Source organism: Puma concolor, chromosome D2 (assembly GCF_028749965.1).
Source record: "Puma concolor isolate L17-30 chromosome D2, mPumCon1.1.hap2, whole genome shotgun sequence".
NCBI classification, from domain to species: Eukaryota; Metazoa; Chordata; class Mammalia; order Carnivora; family Felidae; genus Puma; species Puma concolor.
This window is the reverse complement of record NC_141677.1, coordinates 33326067-33346626: the sequence shown is the minus strand read 5'-3', so window position 1 is coordinate 33346626 and position 20560 is coordinate 33326067. Positions and strand designations below refer to the sequence as shown.

General features: G+C 55.9%; 1 protein-coding gene across 6 annotated transcripts in view; it reads right to left on the bottom strand.

Annotated features, from left to right (window-relative positions):
- The window catches only part of CDH23 (cadherin related 23), a 418091-nt gene that overhangs the window by 125256 nt on the left and 272275 nt on the right, over positions 1 to 20560 (bottom strand). For all 6 annotated transcript variants that reach the window (XM_086679923.1, XM_086679917.1, XM_086679919.1 and 3 more), the window contains exons 14-16: positions 4185 to 4249; positions 2277 to 2514; positions 572 to 677 (exon numbers count right to left, since the gene is read on the bottom strand). In XM_086679923.1, the coding sequence (XP_086536049.1) occupies positions 572 to 677; positions 2277 to 2514; positions 4185 to 4249 (409 nt within the window). The remainder of the gene's footprint in view (positions 1 to 571; positions 678 to 2276; positions 2515 to 4184; positions 4250 to 20560) is intronic.

The window sequence follows — 20560 nt, the reverse complement described above, 5'->3', positions numbered from 1 at the left end:
TGCCGCACGGCCTTGGGCAAGTCGCTCCCTGTTCTCTGGACCTCGGGTGCCCCTCATCTGCCAAACCAGGTGGTCTCAAGGTGGCTGCTGCGATTCCCTGCCTGGGTTCAGGAGTCACGGCGGGGCAGGCAGGGCGAGGTCCAGAGTATGGGACTGTGCCTGGACCCAGCAGGAAGTGGCCACAGCCTGGTGGTGGGGGGGGGGCGGCTGAGGCGCACCCAAAGGATCGGGAGGATGGCCGACCAGCCCCCATGGACCTGCCCAGACAGGCTTGGTAAGAAATAGCGGCCCCGCAGACTGTGGTAACATCAGACGCTGGGCTGACCATGGCCTAACACCCACAGACGGATATAGCTGATCAGACACCCAGATCCTGATCCCACAGGAGGGCGATCCCTGGCTTGCGTCGCTCCAGCCGACGGGCTATGGGGCGGTCTCCTGGGTTGGCCAGGGTGCTGGGAAGCAGATGGCCAACCCCATCCTGAGAAGAGGCGTGAGTGTGAGGCCCTGCTCTGGCCCACAGGCCCTCTTCCCTGGGCTGGGCCCTCGGTCCCGCCGCACGCCTACCTACCTCCATAGCCCTCGTACACGCTGATGTCGAAGTAGCTGCCGAAGGCCGAGGCGTTGACGATGCTGTAGGTGATCTGGTTGTTGGGAGGTGAGTCTTCATCTGTCGCCTGGAATTGTGCAGACAGGGCCCGTGAGCCCTCAGGGGTCAGGGCTGGAAGAGGGCGGGTGGGAGGGGAGGGCTGGCCCCCTCCAGAGTCCCCTGCTTTGGGGGATCCGGGCCCTCCTTGTCCCTCCGCGGGAGGGTGACTCCCATGTTGGGGTGTGGAGCTGGCGTGGGGATCTAGAAGGTCAGCTGGAGACCCCGGGAAAAGGGAAGGCCGGGGCTCCCCCGGAGGACGGAGAGGCTTACCACCATATCCGGTATGACCACCTCCTAGAGCCTTCAGTCTCAGCTTGAACGGCCCACCCACAGGGGCCCTCCCCGACCTCTGGACCAGGCAGGCCCTGTGCCGAGCCTGCCGTCCACCCCTCCACACCCAACTGTAGCTTCTTGTTCGGTTTCTGCTGGCCTCACCCACACGGTCAGCTCCGTGCAAGCAGATGACTTACGTTTCTTTTTTAATGTTTACTTATTTTTGAAAGAGAGACAGAGCGCCAGCAGGGGAGGGGCCAACAGAGAGGGAGACACGGAAACTGACACAGGCTCCAGGCTCTGAGCAGTCGGCCCAGAGCCCGACACGGGGCTCGAACTCACGAACTGTGACATCATGGCCGGAGCTGAAGTCGGATACTTAACCGACTGAGCCACCCAGGCGCCCCAGAAACCTTACATTTCTTGATTACTGCCGTGTACCTACAGCCCAGCACACGGTCGGTGTCACTGCATACGGCACGAATGCCACATGGAGGGAGAATGCACTGGAATGAGGTCAGAGATCCTTTTTCCCCATGACTCTCTTTTGGGGCTTCTTTTCAGATGTCTCTGATCCTAGAGGCCCCCAAGGCCGTCCCACCACTCTGGGTGCACCGGGAGCTGAGTGGGGGAGGGCGGGCATGGTGGGTGGGTCCTGCCTTCTCTGCATAACCCCCCCCCCCCCCCCCGCCGCCCCTGCCGCCGTGCCCACCCCGGCTACCTGGCTTCATCCCTGCTGGCTTCAGAAACCCATCCTAAATGGAGGCTCTGGGTCCTGTCACTCTGGGTGGGCACAGTGGGGAAGGCGAGTGGGGACAGGAAGGAGTCTCTGGTCAGAGTTACAATGTGTGGGGGGAATCCCACTGCAGGAGGACGGTGGGAATGTGCGGTCCTGAGTTCTGGTCCTGGCTTCACTACTCCAACTATGCCTCTGGGGACTGTGCCTCTGGGGACTGTGTCTCCCCTCCTGTCTCCCCTTCTGTGAAATGGGCGGTGCCCCACGGTCTCCGGTTCTGTCCAGCTACGGCAGTTCCCGATTCCAAGCAGCCACCAAGGGGCCCAGGTAGGGGTCCTTATGCGAGATCCTGCTTGCCACCTACTAAGGGAGATGGGGAGGACATCCCTTTACTCAATGGGGACCTGAAATTTAAGCTGACACAGATACTTGGCCCATTCGGTTACCAGGGACAGGAGGGAATGCTCAGAGGCCTGACACAAATCTGGGCCAAATTCTTTGTGGATGGCAGGTTGGGGGCTCTCGTGGCAGCTTCTGCAGGGTGGTGGTCAGGACGAGGGCACAGAGGGAAGGATGGGAGGAGGGCTGGACTGCAGGAGGCCCTGGCATCTCCCTTACCCGGAGCCGCACCAGCTGTGTGACAGAAGGCTCATTCTCTCTCAGGGCCCCCACGTAGGCATCCTTCTGGAAGGTGGGCACGTTGTCGTTGACGTCCAACACGTTGATCCTGACCCGGCCTGTGGTCTCCTCCCCACCCCCATCCCGGGCGATGACTGTCAAGGTGAAGCGTTGGATGAGCTCATAGTCCAGTCTGGCGATCAGCATGATGAGGCCTGTGTCCTTGTCCAGAGAGAACCTACGTCAGGTAGGACAGACGGAGAGAAAGGGACCCTGGCGTAAGGCAGCTTGTAGGTAAGGCCTGTATGTACCAGCCTGTCCTTGCCCAAGGTGATAAACAGGAATGAACGGAGTCAGGAATCTGCCCTAAATAAGAAAAGCCCCACTATTTCTGATGCAGAGTGGGGTGGGAGGTGGTGGGCAGGGATCAGGACCACACGGGGCGGGGGGTGTGTGAGAGTCAGGTACGGAAAGGGAAGGAGCAGGTTAATTTCATCTAAGAGGAATTTCAGGCAGAAGGACCCTCCTCCTGTTGTGAATAGGAATTTCTGCCCACTGCAGATATTTAGATGCCGGAGAACCGTCATGGTCAGAGATTCTGCCATTCCAGATGGTTTTGCACCAAAATGTTTTAAATGGGTGGCAAAGCATCCAGCTTGGCGGGGGGTGGAGGGGTGGGCGGGTTGGTCATCTCTTGGGGAATAATACCCCTGGTCTTCTGCTCAAGGGGTGAGCCTTGTGTAAGAGCCCAGGAACTGTGTCCTCAGAAGGAGCAAGGTCCAGCGAGACGGTCCCTCGACCCGCCTCCTCTCAACATCCCCTCAGGAGCCTCCCTTGAGCTGTCAGTTGACATCTGTAGGCCCAGACCTGGTCCACAGCTGCCAGCCACCGAGCCCAGAAGGTCCTGGCTCCAAGCCCAGGAAAGAAGATGGGAAGAGAACAGGAAATCCATGATGATCAGGACAAGGCACCTGAGGGTGTCCCGAGGGACAGGAAATTCCTCCTGCTGCTAGTTCCTTCCTCCCATTTTGAGGCTCCGTCCAGAGTGGCAGGAAATGGCCAGATGCACCTAACAGTCCCTGTCTCTTCCTGACCATCCACACAGATCGTCAGGGCCAGTAATCCAAGCTGACAGCCACTGTCTTACGGACCCTGTTGAGTCTCCAGATGCATCAGACACTTCATTTTTAGAAGCAGACCTGCCCCCGGACTCCAGCTTGGCTTTTGATCGTGTTAAAAACGAGAGGGCTTCCCTTTCAGCTTAACTGCAGACATGGGAGAGAGAGGCCCGGAACCGCGGTGGGTGACAGGGCAGGGCTGGCACAGGTCAGGTGGTGAGGCAAGCCAGCCACCCAGCGGCCGAGGCATGTTGAGAGCCCCGTCCTGCTGGAGGCCGTGCATCCTGGTGGCGAAGACCGCAGGCAGAGGCCTGGCCCTCGAGCTCACCAGCTGTGTGACTTTGGGCAGGGGACTCAGCCTCTCTGGGTTTCCTCATCTGTAAAGCGCGGGTGATAGCAGTGCCTAGCACTGAGCTCCTCCAGGACTTGTGGGGATGACGCCAGGTAATGTGTGTGCAGAGGGCCTGACGCACTGGCCGGGGTCCTAAATGCTGGCTGCTGCTACGGCAATCGCTTGCTGTGCCGTCCCTGGTGTTTCAAAGCTTCTTCATTCCCCAGGCTAAAGGCTGTCATTTGGATGTCAGAGAAACTATGCCCCAAGAGAGGTTAGAGGACCTGACTGAGACTGTGCCACAGCCAGGGTCAAACCAGCAGCGGTGCCCGTGGGTTCCGACTCCTCGCTCAGTGCTCTAGCCACGGGGGCACGGCACCCTCCCTGGGCACTGAGAAGTTTCCTGAACCTCACGAGTAGCAGAGTGCCACCTCTGAGGGGCGGGGGGCTGGGTCTCACCGGTCAGGGTCATCGCTGAAGAAGTAGTTGACCTCCCCGAAGGTGCCCACGTCATTGTCTGTTGCCTGCAAAGGGGAGAACAGGAAGTCGTTACTGCCGGACCCGGCGGACTTCCTGATGTCACCAGGAAACGTCCACAGCAAACCCACGGTCTTCCCACACGACTCCTCGGGCTGCATTTTCTAGAGGTGCGTTGTTCAATACGGTTGCCACCAGTCGCCAACGGCTATTGACATGCACACTGGAGAGCACGGTTCTGGGGGAGCAGCAAGTGTTCTGAGTGGGAGTTGCCTGCTCTGCCACGGCCACGGGCACCGGGCCGCGAGAGGCCCTTGACCGCAGTGGGGGCCTATCTGAATCCTTCTCTGGGATTCTTCTGGCTATCGCTGGGGCTGGACGCTTCCTTCCGGGGCACTGAAGCCCAAACACTACGGGCTGAGAGCTGCTGGGATGCGTAGGGGGGACAAAGGTGTCCCCAGAGGAGAGCTAGGAGGAGAGGGGCAGAAGCTTACGTGTTCTAGAGTCCTGACCCTGACATCCCTTCCCTTTGCCTCAGTCTGTGAGTCCAACAAGACCTCTTTCACGCAGTCTGGTCCAACTGGGCTTCTGCCACTTGCAGTCGGAAGAGACTGGAGGGAGAGACGCCTGCCTTATGCTGATGACGGTAGCAGTGATGGTGACCACTGCCAGCCTGTCCTGTCGTCACGCCTTTTACATCTTCGAAGACCTCATTTTATCCTCACAACCGTCCCCCATGATGAGGAAGACAGAGGTTTCTACCCAGTTCACAGATCACAAAACTGAGGCCCACTCTCCAGCAAGGCCCTGTGTATTCCTGTCCCGTTCTAGGTCATGAGCAGGTTATAGGCAAAGTGGGGCAGAAACAGGGATCCTCACTCCCAGCCCGGGGATCCATCCTTTCGGCCACCCCCGTGGGGCCCCTCTCCATCTCCTCCCTTCTCTAGGATGACAGTGCTTCTAGCAGAGGTTTGGTTTCTGAGGCTGGGACTTCTGGCTCCTGCATTGTCCCTGGCATGGTTGCAGCCCACAGTATAGGTTAATGACACCATTCATTCATCCCTTGTTAAGCATTCACCGTGTGCCAGGCACGGTGACCCTGCTTGGAGTCACTCAGGCTACTCACTGCCCTGGAGCTGCCCCCAGATGCCAGGAGGGCAAGGCCTTGGGCTGACCCTAGGGTCACGTGCTTCACTCTCAGGGCTTCTCTCTGATTGTGATTGGCTTTCCGCTAATAGAAACTTTCGTTTCAATGCTTTTATTTTGGGGCGTCATGGAGGCCTAATTGACAAATAAAATGGTAATGTAGTTGAAGCGTACAACGTGATGATTTGATATCCGTGTACGTTGTGCAGGGATGCCCCCGCTGAGTTAATTAACGCATCCGTCACCTTGCTTCTATACCTTTTCAAATCTTTCTCGGCAAGAACGCTGAAGCTGTACTCTCTTAGCGAATTTCGATTCTACAATATGGTGTTGTAAACTATAATCACCATGTTGTTATACATTAGAGCCTTGGACCTCATTCATCTTCTGGGCACGAGTTTGTACCCTTTTGCCAACCTCTATTCCCCCCACCCTCAATATCTTCGTACTAAGTATTTTTTGAGGTTCTTTTCAAGTTCCTACATCCTTGGGGCACCTCGGTGGCTCATTGGGCTAAGCGTCTGACTCCTGATCTCAGCTCAGGTTACGATCTCACGGTTTGTGGGTTTGAGCTCTGCATTGGGCTCTGTGCTGGCAGTGTAGAGCCTGTTTGGGATTCTCTCTCTCTCTCTCTCTCTCTCTCTCTCTCTCCCCCCCCCCAATTCTCTCTGCCCCTCCCCTGCTCACTCACTCTCTTTCTCTCAAAAAAATAAATTAATTAAAAAAAAATAAAGTTCCTAGATTCTCTGAAGTCTATTAAATTCCATGTTCTATACAATGAACCCGAATTTTTGAGAAACATTTGTGTTTAGTATCCTTAGCTCAGGAAGGCAGGTAAGTAAATAGTATGTTTCTATACCAAATGATTCAAGTGAAAAAAAATGTTTGTACCCAAGGGGTTCAGATCTTAGTCACCCCCCAAAAACCTGGTTCCACAGAACGAAGCCATTTCTGGGACTGTGCTCAGCTTACTTGCACAGGACTGCCTCTTGTGCCCAGATTCCCATTCAATGTCCCCACCACTTGCGTCCCAGCAGACTGTGTGCGGACTTCCCCCGGGGTAGGCTCTGAGGACACAGCTTCTTAGGGACGCATGTTGGATAGGTGACGAGGAGGACGCTGAGCGCTGTAACACCCTCCTACCCAGGACCGATTGCCCGACAGACCCTCCCCGGAGCCCTGAGCCACTGCTCACAATTACCGCCATGCCCTTCGCTTCTGTGTGTTACTGCTTCTAAGTCAAGAGGAGAGCTTGCTCTCAGGGGAACCTGCACCTGGAGGTTCCAGGGAGAGGAGACAAAGCTCCTCAGAATTAGCCTCTCTCCTCCCCACCGCAGGGCCAGAAGAGAAGGGGGGAAGGAGCCCCTAAGCGCCCTTTCGTTTCACTAATAATCACCATGTGTGGTATGGCTACACTATGATAAGAGCGGCTTGGTCTGGGGGACCCTTGGTAAGGGGGCAGTGTGGTGGAGAGACCCCAGTTCTAGGCCAGTGTTGATAGCCCAGGTCACTGTGTGACCGAACACCACCCCCCGCAGGCCTCAGCATCCTCATACGTCAAAGGAAAGGGTTTGGGGGAACAACACAGGCAGAGCCGCGTCTCCCGGGCTCACCTCCCAGCATAGACAGTGCCTGGAGCAGAGCGATGCTTCATAAATGCTTGGAAGGGAATGGACAATTTCTAGTAAGAAAGGGGAGGGAAGCAAGAGAGGGGGAGTGGAGAGGGAGCAAAGCCAAGGAGGAGAGAGGATTCGAAGCGGAGGGGGCAGAAACAGCCGAAGAAGGGGACGGGGACCAGAGAGAGCAGCTAGGAGGTGTGGAGGAGATCAGGAGGAGAGGAAGAGAGGGCTGGCCGTGCAGGAAGCGAGGGGCACAATCAAACCATGGGGGGGTGGGTAAAATACATAAACATTAAAAAAAAAAAGGGAGGGGGTGCCTGGGTAGTTCAGTCGGTTAAGCGTCCGACTTCGGCTCAGGTCATGATCTCACAGTCTGAGTTCGAGCCCTGCGTCGGGCTCTGTGCTGACGGCTCAGAGCCTGGAGCCTGTTTCAGATTCTGTGTCTCCCTCTCTCTGACCCTGCCCCGTTCATGCTCTGTTTCTCTCTGTCTCAAAAATAAACATTAAAAGAACAAACAAACCATGGGAGGGGTTCCTGGCCCCGGGACAAAGCGCTTCATATCGGGGTGCACTATGGAACCACACTCAGACTCTCAGGGCAGGAAGGATCCCTGAGGTCCCCTTGTCTAGGCCCTTTCACCCTGGGGCCCAGAGCAGCTGAGGCCCAGGGAAATGAGGTAACAAAATGGGATGGTCTTCTCTTCCCAGGCAGACGCTGGCCTCAAACCTCCCACTCCCTCCCCCACTCCCTCCCCCCGGGGGACTAGGCACAACCATGGCTCCTACAGTGACCTCTTTCCCCTGGGGCCTCTCGCTGCCCGCCCAAGCCGCTGATGCTGACCAAGGAAGATTTGTGAGTCCTTTAGTGCCACCGTCTAATGACCGTATGAAATATGCATGTCCGGTGAAGAGGAGAGGGAGAACTTTCATTTTTCAGATGCACGAAGCAGAATAAGAGGATGAAAAGCTGCCTCTGTGGCCCTGCCAGGGTGGGGGCAGCTAGCACCAACACAGGGGGCCTCTCGGTGCACTCGGGCCAGGGCCAGCCACAGGGGGACTCTGTGCAAGGGCTCTCACAGAGCGAGGGCTCTGTGCCTGGGAGGAGGCAGCAAATCCGATCACCCGACGGCCTTGCCAGAGGCCCTCCTGGGTCCCCCGGTGTCCTCAGGGGACACACACGGGTGTCCCTGCCCTCTGGACTTTGCCGCCGGCTCAAGCCTCATCACTGAGCCAGGCTAGCCCAAGTGCAGCTCTGGGCCAGACTGGTGCAGCCCATTTGTTCCCTTTGCCAGGACCGTTTCCTTCCTCTCCCGCCTGGCTCACGCACCTCTGTCCTCCTGGGTTCCCTAAGGCTGGGTTAGGGCTCGGCCCTTCGGGAAACACTCGAAGCTCTGAACGTGCCACGGAGGACGTGCTGGGGTCACGGGGCCTGGACGGGAGGGCTCATGATCTCTGTCACCTACAGCAACATCTGCATCCACACCACCACAACATGCGGTCACACACACGTGTATAATTCTGGCCGCAGCCCTAGGAGCTAGGTACAACCCCCTGCTCCCCGCCTTTACCCAACGAGGAAGCAGACAGGGTTCTAAGCGTGTAACTTGCCCAAGATCTCATGGCTGGTAAGTGGCAGAGCTGGCCTCCAAATCCCTCTGTGTTTAAGACCGTCCAGGGGCGCCTGGGTGGCGCAGTCGGTTAAGTGTCCGACTTCAGCCAGGTCACGATCTCGCGGTCCAGGAGTTCAAGCCCCGCGTCAGGCTCTGGGCTGATGGCTCGGAGCCTGGAGCCTGTTTCCGATTCTGTGTCTCCCTCTCTCTCTGCCCCTCCCCCGTTCATGCTCTGTCTCTCTCTGTCCCAAAAATAAATAAACGTTGGAAAAAAAAAAAAAAAAAAAGACCGTCCAGCACCTTGATGGGTAGGCAACCCCCGAGTCTGTCCTGCGGAAGCCAGGGGGCGGCTCAGCCGTGCGAGCTGGTCCAGTGGAGGGCGCTGCTGGGGCCCGCACCTGCCCACCCCACATCCCGCCCCACTTGGCTCCTCCTGCGCTTTTCACACAACCTCCTTCCCCAGGCGTGCTGCGTGCCTGAGCATCTGAAAGGGTCAACGGACGAATCCAGGGCCAAACAGACAGCGACCCTTGAGCCCACTTTAGGAAGGAGTGGTTGGGCGGTGACTAGGGTCTGTGCACAGAGGACACACGTCCTCCTCATGCCATGAACACCATCCCATCTGCCATGTTCCAGGAGTGCATACGTCCATCTTCCTGCAGGGTGACATCCGGGGTCTCACAGGCCAGTCAGACGGCTTCGGGGATGGGGGAAGGGGATGGCCCAGCCGGCCAGGCTGGGTGGCTCTCATACTGTCCCTGGCAATTCTGGGAAATGCCAAACCAGGGTTCCAGGCGGGCACTTCAGCTGTGCTGCAGGTCTCCCCTCGGGGGCCTCTAGGTCCCCGCCACTGTCCCTCAGGGCATGAATCTTACCCATAGGTATTAGTACACTCTATTGCTCCCCAAGACTGCCAGAAGAGGCCCAGGGGCCAGAAGTCAAAGGCAATGGCTACAATGATTTTCCCCCGCTCAAAAACCTTCGATGGCTCCCTACTGTTGCTGAATTCAATCCAGACCAGCAGCCTGGTGTCAAGGCCCAACTGGCTTTGGCAGGCTTGTATCCACCTCTCCGTGATGCATCCGGACTGTTCTCTTACCGCCTTCTGGAACTGCCATCCAAACTCCAGCCCGTCCCTCAGGACCGACTCCAAGTGCCCCCTCACTTACGGAGCTCCCTGACTGCTCACTGTTCTCGATCTAAGGCTGTACCTGTTTTGGGAGATGCGGTACACCCTGGCATTTTTGAAAACTACCTGCGTGTGCCCCACTTCCGCTCCTTGACAGAGAAGTCTGTATCTAACTCGTTTTCGGATCCTCAGTTGCGCCCAGCACAGGGATCCAGATCTTTGCCGAAGTTCGTAAAATCTGGGATTTCCACTGCCAACCACTGAGGGCTGGCGTGACCTTCATTCGGGGGGGTGGGGGGGGGCGGGTTCTGATGCCTTCCATCAGCAGATACCACGGTGGGCGGTGGGCAGCCAGAGCGGGGCCGATCAGGTTGCCCAGGGGGTGCAGGGGGTGCAGCTGGAGTTTCTAAATCCCCTCCAAGGAGTCCCTCAAGCTCTGATGTCTGGCCTGAGCTCTGCAGGCTGAGTAGGGGACTCACCAAATGGCCCAGGTAGTCAGCCTGTCGGGGCATGCGCAGAGCAGGTGGGAAAGAGCAGAGTGGGTCTAGAGGGACAGGTGGAGGACGCCTGGCACACCACGGCAAGAACCTTTGTGAAGACAGTGACCAGATACTCTCAGTCATGTATTCACTAAATATTTTCTGGGTTCTTCCAGTGTGCCAGCTACTGGACCAGGCACCGGAGTCACAGCTAAAAGTGTGCCGACATCCTGGCTGACACGTGACTTACAGTCGGGCGGGGGGAGAAGACAAGAACACAGGGGAGAAATAACTAAGGAATAGAATTTCAGACAGCGGTCACGACTGTGAGGAAAACAAAGCCGGAAAGGATCTAGTAGGTGTTGGGGTTGCTATTTTAGACTGATGAGTCCCGGGAGAGACCTCCTTGGCCAGGTGTATTTGGGTCTACGGGGCAGCCACTGGCTGGACACTGGGAGGCCCTGGGAGCTCCTGGGGAAGGACCCTACTGCCGGCACCCAGCTCGGAGGCAGCTCACGGCACCAGCCTCCTCCAGCGCAAGCGCGTGCAGCCCGGGGACAGGGGCCTGCGGGTCAGCCGCCGTCCCTGCCGATGGCACATGGAGACAGGGTGCGGCTGGGACTGGCTGTTGTCCAGAGCCTGATTGATAAGGCGTCTACACTGATTCTCCCCAACACTGGCATTACCAGCAAAACTAATTCCCTCATTTGGGCCTTTATAATTGCATCGCGAGTGCTTATTTCCGTGATGGACAATGCCGGCAGAAGTGTAATTTTCTTCTGCTGACAAAAAGGAAAAAAAAAATAAATACGCGTGGTGGGGGAAATTCCAAAGGTTAAGACAAGGTGAGCCTGCAGTGGGGGGAGAGCCAAATTCCCAGATTGGCCGGGCCCGAGTCACAAATGCCCATCTTGGCCCCGGCTACGGGGCAGGGGGAAGCTAAGATGCTGCCCCTTGGAGGGCAGCATCTCCCTTGGAGCACAAACTCCGTGCTATGCACCGTGGCATTTCCCCCACCTTATTTCATTCCATCTTCCCGACGGCTCTGCCCTGGCGGTGGTGGGACCGGCACCAGCATTATCCCCATTTTACAGATGGAACGGAGGCTCAGAGAGGTCAGTCAACTTGTTCAAGGTCAAATGGCCACAGTACCAGATAGGATCTCACCTGCGCTCTGGTGTGCTATTAACCACTCCCCTCCCCTGCTGTGCCTGCTGATGGAGCTGGGGGAGAGGGGTCGTCTTGCCGTTCGAGGGCTCAGCCATAGGATCCAGAGTGCTCCTACCAGGTCACTGTCCTTGCCCTCTAGAAGCTAGATGAATCCCCACAGCAGTCTCCTTCTTGCCTTAATGGTCCTACCCCAGCCTCTGCCTAGAAGGGGTAGGTTCCAGCACCGCTGGCCGTGCCCGTCGGCAGAGGAAGCAGGGGTCTCTGGCTGCGGTTTCCTAGGATGCAGGCCCTCAGCCAAGGCCCCTGGCCCTCAAATAAGGTCCCCCCACTTCTGCCCAAGCTTGGTCTTGGTATGTGTAGGTGACTCAGGACCTAGACTGGGAGACGCTGTCACCCACTGAAGGCCAGGGCAGCCTGGTTGGCTGTAGGCACCCTTCCCAACCCACCCAGGGCTCTCCACCTGGCACCTTCTGGATACAGCTCTCCCTTCAACACGTATGCCAATTGTATGCCATCGGCCCCGCCCAGCCTGGCTCATCACATTTCACGGCCACTCTCGGCACCCACTACCTCACAAGCGGTCAGGTCCTCCCCTCTCCCAGCCCCCCCCCCCAAGGGCCCCCTTGTGACCCAGACTATTTTCACGACGAGTAGTCACCATCTCCCACCCGAGTAGTCACCGTCTCCCACCCTCTTCCATTCATTTGCTCTGGACCAAGAGCCTCTCTTGTCGACACACTGTCCCCCTATATCCCTGCACCTCACTGCCGTCCCTCTTACTAGCCTTGCAGAGACCCATCGCTGACGCTGGGCCTTACGCCCCAAGTTGCTCCTTCCTGCCCTGGCCTTTCCCTGGGTCTTCCTCTGAACTGCCACCCACTGGGTGCTGCTCTTCTCTGATAGTGCTGATCCTTCCCTGGGGACAGACGCCCTGGTCTCTCGTGGTTTCAAACAGCCACGACTCTTCTCTACAGCTTCTGAGTCCTGTCCTTGTATCTTCTCTCTTCCCGTGTCCTCACTCTTCCCTCCCACTCCCTCTACACACTCACACACACACACACACACACACACACACACACACACACACACTCTTTCTCTCTCTCTCTCTCTCGCGTGCGCGTGCGCGCGTTTTCTCCTTTTTCCTTTCTCTGTGGCTCAGGCAGCCCCTAGTACATTCCTGTACTCCCGCCTCCCATGGAAATCTTCTCTCTGCCTGGCTCAGGTAGACCCCATCCCGCTCCACAATCTCACACACACACACGCACACGCTCGCATTCACCCTCCGTCTCAGGCCCCACCCCACCCCTGATCACAACCCCTGTGGCCCCTCCACACCCCTTCCCATCCACCTGTGTGCCCTTCCCTGCAGGCTGGCAGCTGGCAGGCCCTCACTCAATCATTCCCCGCTAGCGCCCGCACCCCTGTCACGCATGCTTGCCCAGACACCCTGCACGGGGCTTCCGCTCTGAAGCAAGGCGGGCCCAGCTGCCTCCCCAGCGGCCCCGGGTCCCGGCAATGGTGGCAGGCAGCGGGTGCCAGCGAGCAGTTCTGCTCCCGTGCACAGATCTGCAGAGAAGGGCACACGGTACAATTTGTTCAGGAAACAATAGCAATGTTTGACATGTCATAAGGATTGATGGAGCAGAAATTTACATGGGAGAATGCATTTTTAAAGAGCTCCACGGAGCCCCGGCGCTTTGCTGGTAATGCTTTCCACATTCATCATTCGCTGAGCCTCTCTGAATAACTCCTTAAACTATGGGAGATTAACTGCACTCCGGCAAGCGCAGAGAAGCTGGTGCGGCCGGTGAGAGCAGGAGGGACTCCGCAGAAGGAACCTGGTAGCCGAGAGGCTGGGTGACCTCCACTTGGCCAGATCAGGCCCATGAGGCCCGGTCCCCTCCCGTGTTCCCGCACTCCCTCCCATGGTGCTCTGCGAGAGGATCTCTGCTTCTTCCTAAGACACGAGGCAGAAGCCAACGGCCGGGAAATACTTAGTCTGCCCCACACTTCCGGGGCAATGCTGGGTGTGTCAGGTGCCCTCATCATTGATGGGTGGGCGCATGGCGGGGGTTAGGTGGGCATAAGGGTTTGGCTGGAAGCTGCTGGTCGAGCACCTTCGCGGGGGTCCTGGCCAGGGGAATGGACACACTCCTGGGAGGGGAGGAAATAGTAGTAGCTGTAAGGAAAATGGCATATAGGGGATAAGAAGGGAGTGTTCCAGACGGGCAGTGGTACCAGGGAGTGCACAACGGGGTGCAGGAGAGATCACCGTGACCCTGTGGATCCTAGGAAGAAAAATATACTCAGGAAAGCCCCTGGGTCCTGCTCTCAGCTTTCCGGGCATGTAGGAGACCTGAGGACGAGAGGGTGCCACTGGAGAGTCTGGGGCTGGGGACAGAGGCTCAGAGCCCATGGGAAGGTGGAGTCACCGAGTTGGGGGAAGCAATTACAAAAGGGTAGGGACCCAGCTGGTGGTGGGGCTGCGGAGAGAGGGAAGGGGGCCCCTCCTCCCTCATGTCCCATTATGGATCGGGGATGGACAGTCACCATTGCATCACCCATGCCCATGGCAGACTAAATCATCATGGTTTGAGTGCAGAAAAGTCCTCAGGATCTCTCAACCCTGTCTTCCCTCCAGCTACCAACAGCTAATTGTGCAAGTTGTGTTAAAGTTAAAGCCTCTTTGCTAACCCTGCTGGACTCTCTGCTCCTTGAGGGTCAGAACGTCCTTCTCCTTGGGACTGGGACGCACAGCACAAGACCAGGCACCAAGAGCCTCGGAAAGGATTTGGGCTAAGTGTGGGATCACGACAATGCTGACAAAATGGCAGAGTGCCCTAACCACACAGCTGCGGGACCTGCGTAAGACGCTGGGCTGCACGCCTCCTGACCCATCTGCCCGCTTCTGCTCTGGTATCCGCAGCCCAGCCTCCATCAGAGCCAGGCTGATGCCATGAGACGCCACTGGCCAGCTCAGAAGGCTCCCTGGGCGTTTTGGATCCAAGCTGCCTGCCATGACCCCCGAGGCGGGCCAGCCTCTGCGGCCGCTGACCTCCTCTCCGAGCCATCCCTGGATCACTCTGCTCTCGCCGCTCAGTCTTCAGGCTTCTGACAGGACAGGCTTGCTCCTGCCTCACAACCCTTGCACTACGTTCCCTGGGCCAACGGCGCTCCTTCTCCCCGTCGGGGGCTCAGCTCCCAGGACCCACTTATATTTGTAAAGCCTCACTCGGCTGCCCGCTGGCCGCCGCATGGGCTAAGAGCCGAGGTGGTCACAGCGATCAGTGGTGGTGAGAGGCAAAGGGCTTGGACTGGGTGGGGGTGGGGGGGTGGTCAGGGCTGTGCTGGGAACTGGCCAGACTCCGCTGGAGTGGACAGGCCTTGCTCGTGGCTGGACATAGTGGGCAGAGGGCCCGGTTTCGGCAGGAACATCTGGGTGAACGCTCACTGGCTACCTCCTCCCACAGACTGTAAGCTTTATGAGGGCAGGCATGGTCTTGCTTCCCATAGATCACCAGCCCCCAACCAGTGGAACGCACACAGGAGACCCTCCACAAAGAGGAGCTGAATGAAAGAACGAATGAAAAGATTCTATTTGATGACTTATGAGGTCCTCTCTACCAGTGACAAGCCAGGAGTCCCCGGTCCTGAGTAGATGGATTTCTGGGGAGGCAAGGACACCAGAAGGATACAACGGGGCGGGAGGAAAGGCGACAGGGAGGAGGGAGATGGCGGGAGACGAGGGAACAACCACAGTGACATCTACTCTAAGCCTCATCTGTTCAATGGGGCTGATAATAATACCTGCCTCACGGGGTTGTTACGGGGACTAAAGGCGTTACACGTAAGGCGCTTCAGATCAGCGCTCGGCAGTGAGAACAGAATCGTGTAGAGCAAGTGGCAGTTTCCCCACCCCCAATTCTAACAGCCCTGGGCCAGCTGCGGGCCAGGTGTGGGTGGAAGGGACGGTCGCCGAGCCCCGTGGGAGCCAGGTCCACACCCCAGGTATGAAGGGGTCAGTCCTGTGTGGCAGGGGGAGGAGGCATGAGAGTCGGGCTGACAGGTGAGTGGGGACCCCAGCATGTTTGTTATTGCAGACACGGTGTTGTTCTTGGGCTCCCCCAGCCCCTTGTTTATTTCTCTTTATTTCAAAACGTGGAAATAAAAATTGATGGGGAGCAAATTGCTCTGGCCAGCAGCTCTGTGCTTAAAGGAGTCTTCCTGGGAAAGCAATTACAGGATGTCAAAGGCTGTCAGGGCGGCCGGCGGCTGCCAGTGCCCAGGGCCTGGCCGCGCCTGGTGGTCCCCAGGAGGACGCGGGAGCCGGTGCCCGGAGGAGGGGTGTGGGGGCTCCCCTCGGAGGCACAGGGATAACTGAGACCACCACCTTGCTGAGTGTCACCTGTGGGCCTGGCATTGCGCGAGGAACTTGACCTGATTGGTCCCTAATCCTTAAAGCAACCGACAAGACGGAGGTCACAATCCCATTTTACAGAAGAAGTAACTTTAGCTGGTGCTAACTGGAGCAGCAGTTAACGGCAGCTCCTCCTTGTTTAGTCCCGACTGGGCTCCAGGCATTATTCTAAGAAGTCCGTGTACTGACACGTTCCATCTCCGTTGCCATTCTGGGAGAGGAGTATCAGACACCCTCACCTTACGGATGCGGGAAGCGCCCGACTGGCACAAGCAGCCGGCGCCACGCAAAACCCCCCGGTGCCCACCTCCACCCGGGAGGGGCTGCTTTGCTCAGAGCGCCTGAGCCACTCTCAGCCTGCGGGCTTTCTTTCCCAAGGAAGCTGTTGGCACGGGAGGGTATCCCGGAAGCTGCCCTCTGTCAACAGGGGTTGGAGTCCATGGATCAATACCCCAGACTCGTGGCCCTGGGGTGGAAAGGCTCATCTCCGCCCTCAGATGTCCCAGTGGATGGAGCTCCACTGGGATCCACGGTAAGTGGCTTCGCAATGCCCCCCCTGGGTGACCTTATCTCACTTCCCAGTCCTGGGTTACCCGGGGCCGCGTCCCAAGGAGACGGCCTGCCTGCAAGTCCTGTGTCGGGGTGTGCTTGTGGGGGGAGCCAGGCCTCAGACACAGACTGGGCACACACGGTGAGCCACACAGCATGGCCCTGTCCTCACAGCTGCAAGCGGCTCAGGGTCCCACAGATGGTCACCGGCAGAGCTGGGATTCGAACCCCAGTCTCTCTGATATTCATACACAGCAAAATGAAAAGGAAGAAAGTTTCAGCTCCGAACCCTTGGATGCCACCATCCATTCCCTTATGCCTTAGGTTTGAGCAGGACTCAACTGAGTGACTTTAAAAAAATAAAACAAAATCACATCTGACCGTCAAACAAAGAAAATTGGGATACAGAAAGCCATTTTCCGGGGATGCAGGAGGGAGGGTAGCCGGCTGCCTGGGGGTGAACGAGGCATTCACAATCAGAAGGGACTCAGAGCCTCTCTGGGGCCAGTTATCAAGCTGGGATTATAGGGTAGAGGATGCGGAGGGGAGGGTGCCGGAGAGATGTGCGGCCAGACACCAGGGCTGAGTCTCAGTTAAGTGAGACCTTCCGTGCAGAGGAGACGGAAGGAGGAAGAAAAGACAGTCTAATCAACCCCCTGGGGGTACAGTCGAACCATGGCTCCCCCATTACTGGATCTCACCATACACCCCTGCCCTGACTCTGACCCGTTCCCTCTTTTCCTCAGCCCCTGCGGGGTGCAACAGGCAGTTCCAGGTCTCGTGAGAAGGTGGTGAGAGGTACCCGGGCTGGGGCTGGCCCCACACGCGTGCCAGGACGTGTCCTCATCCCAAGGTGACTTAGAACCCGGGTGGCACGCCCCCCAGGCCCGCTGCCATTGGTGGGCACTGATTGGGCCAGCACGTGCTGCTCGCTAATGAAGCGTATTGATTCCACATTCTCTTGTTGTCTCCCTAAATGGCAAGCCACACATCTGATAGATTAAATACCCACATGATTGCCCGCCTGACATCTCCATCACTCCGCCTGCGGGTCCCTAATGAATTTTACAGCCCCGCAACGACAGAAGAAATTAAGGTCAAAGTCCGACGCAGGAACTATAAATCACCCGTGATCTCGGAGACCAGCAGAGGTCCTGCAGCCCTAGCCCTCACTCACCTGGGCCAGTTCAGCCCAGGGCTTCACGGCAAGACAGCCCCATTCTGTGTGTGAGTGCAGGGTGGGGAGGGCGTGCTGGGAGCCCTCGAGCCTGAGAGGCAGTCCCCGCTCACAGACTTCGTGTGCCCTCACTCCCCTGCCCGCCCCACCTCCAACAGCCAGAAGGTTCTAACACAGGGAAGCTCACTGATAGGAACGCAGCGTATCTCCTTTGTAAAGACTTGTTTCCCCAGAAGATCAAACATGCGGGTCACACTGTTCACAATGTCCCCAGAACAGGGGGGAGGGGATGAACAGCATTTCACCCATTTTGCACATGGGGAAACCCAGGCTTGCAGAGAAAAGGGGCTTGCCCAGGACCATTCGACAAATTGAAGGCCCTTATCTTCCAGACCCTAAGCTTACAGATCTTGTTACAAGGGGAGCTTAGAGGGGCCTTCTGTCCGGGCCCTGTTTCTCTTCCAGGTAGGGGGTACCTGCTGCAGGTGGCCGAACAGGCAGAGTGCGCTCTGGCCTTCAATTCAGCTTGGACATCGGCCAGTCAAGTTCAGTGCGCCTCTTGTCATACCTCTTGGCCCGCAGTCTCACCAGGCTCTCAGGGAGAGATGCAGTCTCCACGAGGAGGCTGTGCTACCTCACGGCAAAGGGAAAGGACTTGGGCGTTCTAGAGACAAGAGTTCACGCCTCAGCTCTGCCCTTTCCATAGGTGTGACCTCAGGCAAACACCTAACTTGTCTGAGTCTCAATGCTCTCATTTATAAAACGGGGAAGTTCATTTCTACCTCACCAGGTTGTCATGGGGGTTCAAGGAGATAACACGTAGGGGCTGAGTTTGGCTCCAAGCACTTCATATTAGCACCTGTCGCTTAGCACCTGTTCTGTATCAGGCACTGTGCTAAGTTCTTTGCATGTATTATTTCTTCGAAGACCCACCACAAATCCAGAAGGAATGAACCTCATCACCATTTTCCAGAAGAGGAAACCGAGGCACACAGAGGTTATTCTGCAGACTAAACATCCATGCTCTCTTTTTCAAATGAACAAAAATTTAGTTTTAGGCGTTAACGACGCTATCTGCCTAAATACTATTTGCCAACATCCTTTGTAGATAAGCACAACCATGTGACTAAGTTCTGGCTAATGTGATGAAAGCAGAGGTTTGCAAGACATTTCTAGGGAGTCTTCTTAAAAGGGAGGGCGAGTACCCTTCTTCATTTCCTCCATTCTGCAGCTTATAGTGTGGATATGATGGCTGGAGTTCTAGCAGCCACCTTGGACCATGAAGATAACTAGAAATGGGGCAGGGGGGAAGACAGCTTGAAGGGGCCACCTAAGGCTGCTCACCTCTAAACTGCTTTCACATGGGAGAGAAAATATAGTTCAATCTTGTTTATGAAACTATTTGGGGGGCCTCTGCGACAGGTAGCTGTCCTGATCATTGCTGATACAAGTAACATAGTCATATGGCTCAGGTGGCCGAGTCAGGATCAGCTTGGGTGGTTTAAGTCTGGAGCCTGGGGTCTTTGCTACTCTGCCTCCTGTAGCAAGCACTTGAGGAACATGAGATGATAATATCGCCACCATCATCCTCATCATTGCATAGTAAAGTAGAGGGGGCTCCTTCTAGAGATGTTCAGTTGCCAGACTTTAGTTGGTCATGAAATCAATTCAGAGGGTCAGGACTAGTATTTTTAAAAATGAAATCTAGTAAGGGTGCCTGATGGCTTCGTTGGTCGAGCGTCTGCCTTCAGCTCGGGTCATGATCTTGCGATTTATGGGTTCAAGCCTCGTGGCGGGCTCTGTGCTGATGGCTCAGAGCCTGGAGCCTGCTTCGGATTCTGTGTCTCCCTCTCTCTCTGCCCTTCCCCTGCTCACACTCTGTCTCTCAAAAATAAACAAACATTAAAAAAAAAAGAAATCTAGTAGAATACAATAGAATATACTAAGGTGAAAAGTATAAGACATTGTGAAAGAAACTGAAGATGACAGAGATAAACAAATATTCCATACTTATACACTGGAAGGATGAATATTGTCCAAATGCCCATACCACCCAAAGCAATCTATAGATTCAATGTAATCCCCATCAAAATTCCAATGGCATTTTCCCCCCATTGGAACAGAACAAACAATCCTAAGACTTGCATGGAATCACAAAAGACCCCAACGACCCAAAGCGATCTTGACAAAAAAAGAACAAAGCTGGAGGCATCACGTGCCCTGATTTCAAACTGTATTATAAAGCTATGGTAATCCAAACGGTATGACATCGGCATAAAAGCAGCAGTAGCCACAGAGATCAATGGAACAGAATAGAGAGCCCGAAATAAACCCACGCATATACGGTCAACTAATATTCGACAAGGGAGCCAAGAATAATACTCAATGGAGAAAAGCCCACTCTTCAATAAATCGTATTAGAAAAATTGGACAGCCACATGCAAAAGAATGAAACTAAACCAGTATCTCACACCGTACACAAAAATTAACTCAGAATCGATGAAAGACTTGACTGTAAGACCTGAACCCATAAAACTCCTAGAAGAGAACATAGGTAGTAGGTTCTTTGACATCAGGTTTGGTGATTTTTTGGATCTGACTCCAAAAGCTAAGGCAACAAAAGCGAAAATAAATAAATGGGACATCAAATTAAAAAGCTTCTGCAGAGTGGGGTACCTGGGTGGTGCCAACTTAGGCTCAGGTCATGATTTTATGGCTCGTGAGTTTGAGCCCCACATGCAGCTCTGTGCCGACAGCTCGGAGCCTAGAGCCTACTTTGGATCCTGCGTCTCCCTCTCTGCCCCTCCCCTGCTTGTGCTCTGTCTCTGTCTCTGTCTCAAAAATAAACATTAAAAAAATTAAACTTTGGGAAAAAAGAAAAGCTTCTGCAAAGAAAGCCATCAACAAAATGAAAAGGCAACCTACTGAATGGGAGAAAATATCTGCAAATCACAAATCTGATCAGAGGTAAGTATCCAAAATATATAAAGAACTCCTACCATTCAACAGCAGAAAAAGATCTGATTCAAAAAAATGCACAGAGGATCTGCATAAGCATTTTC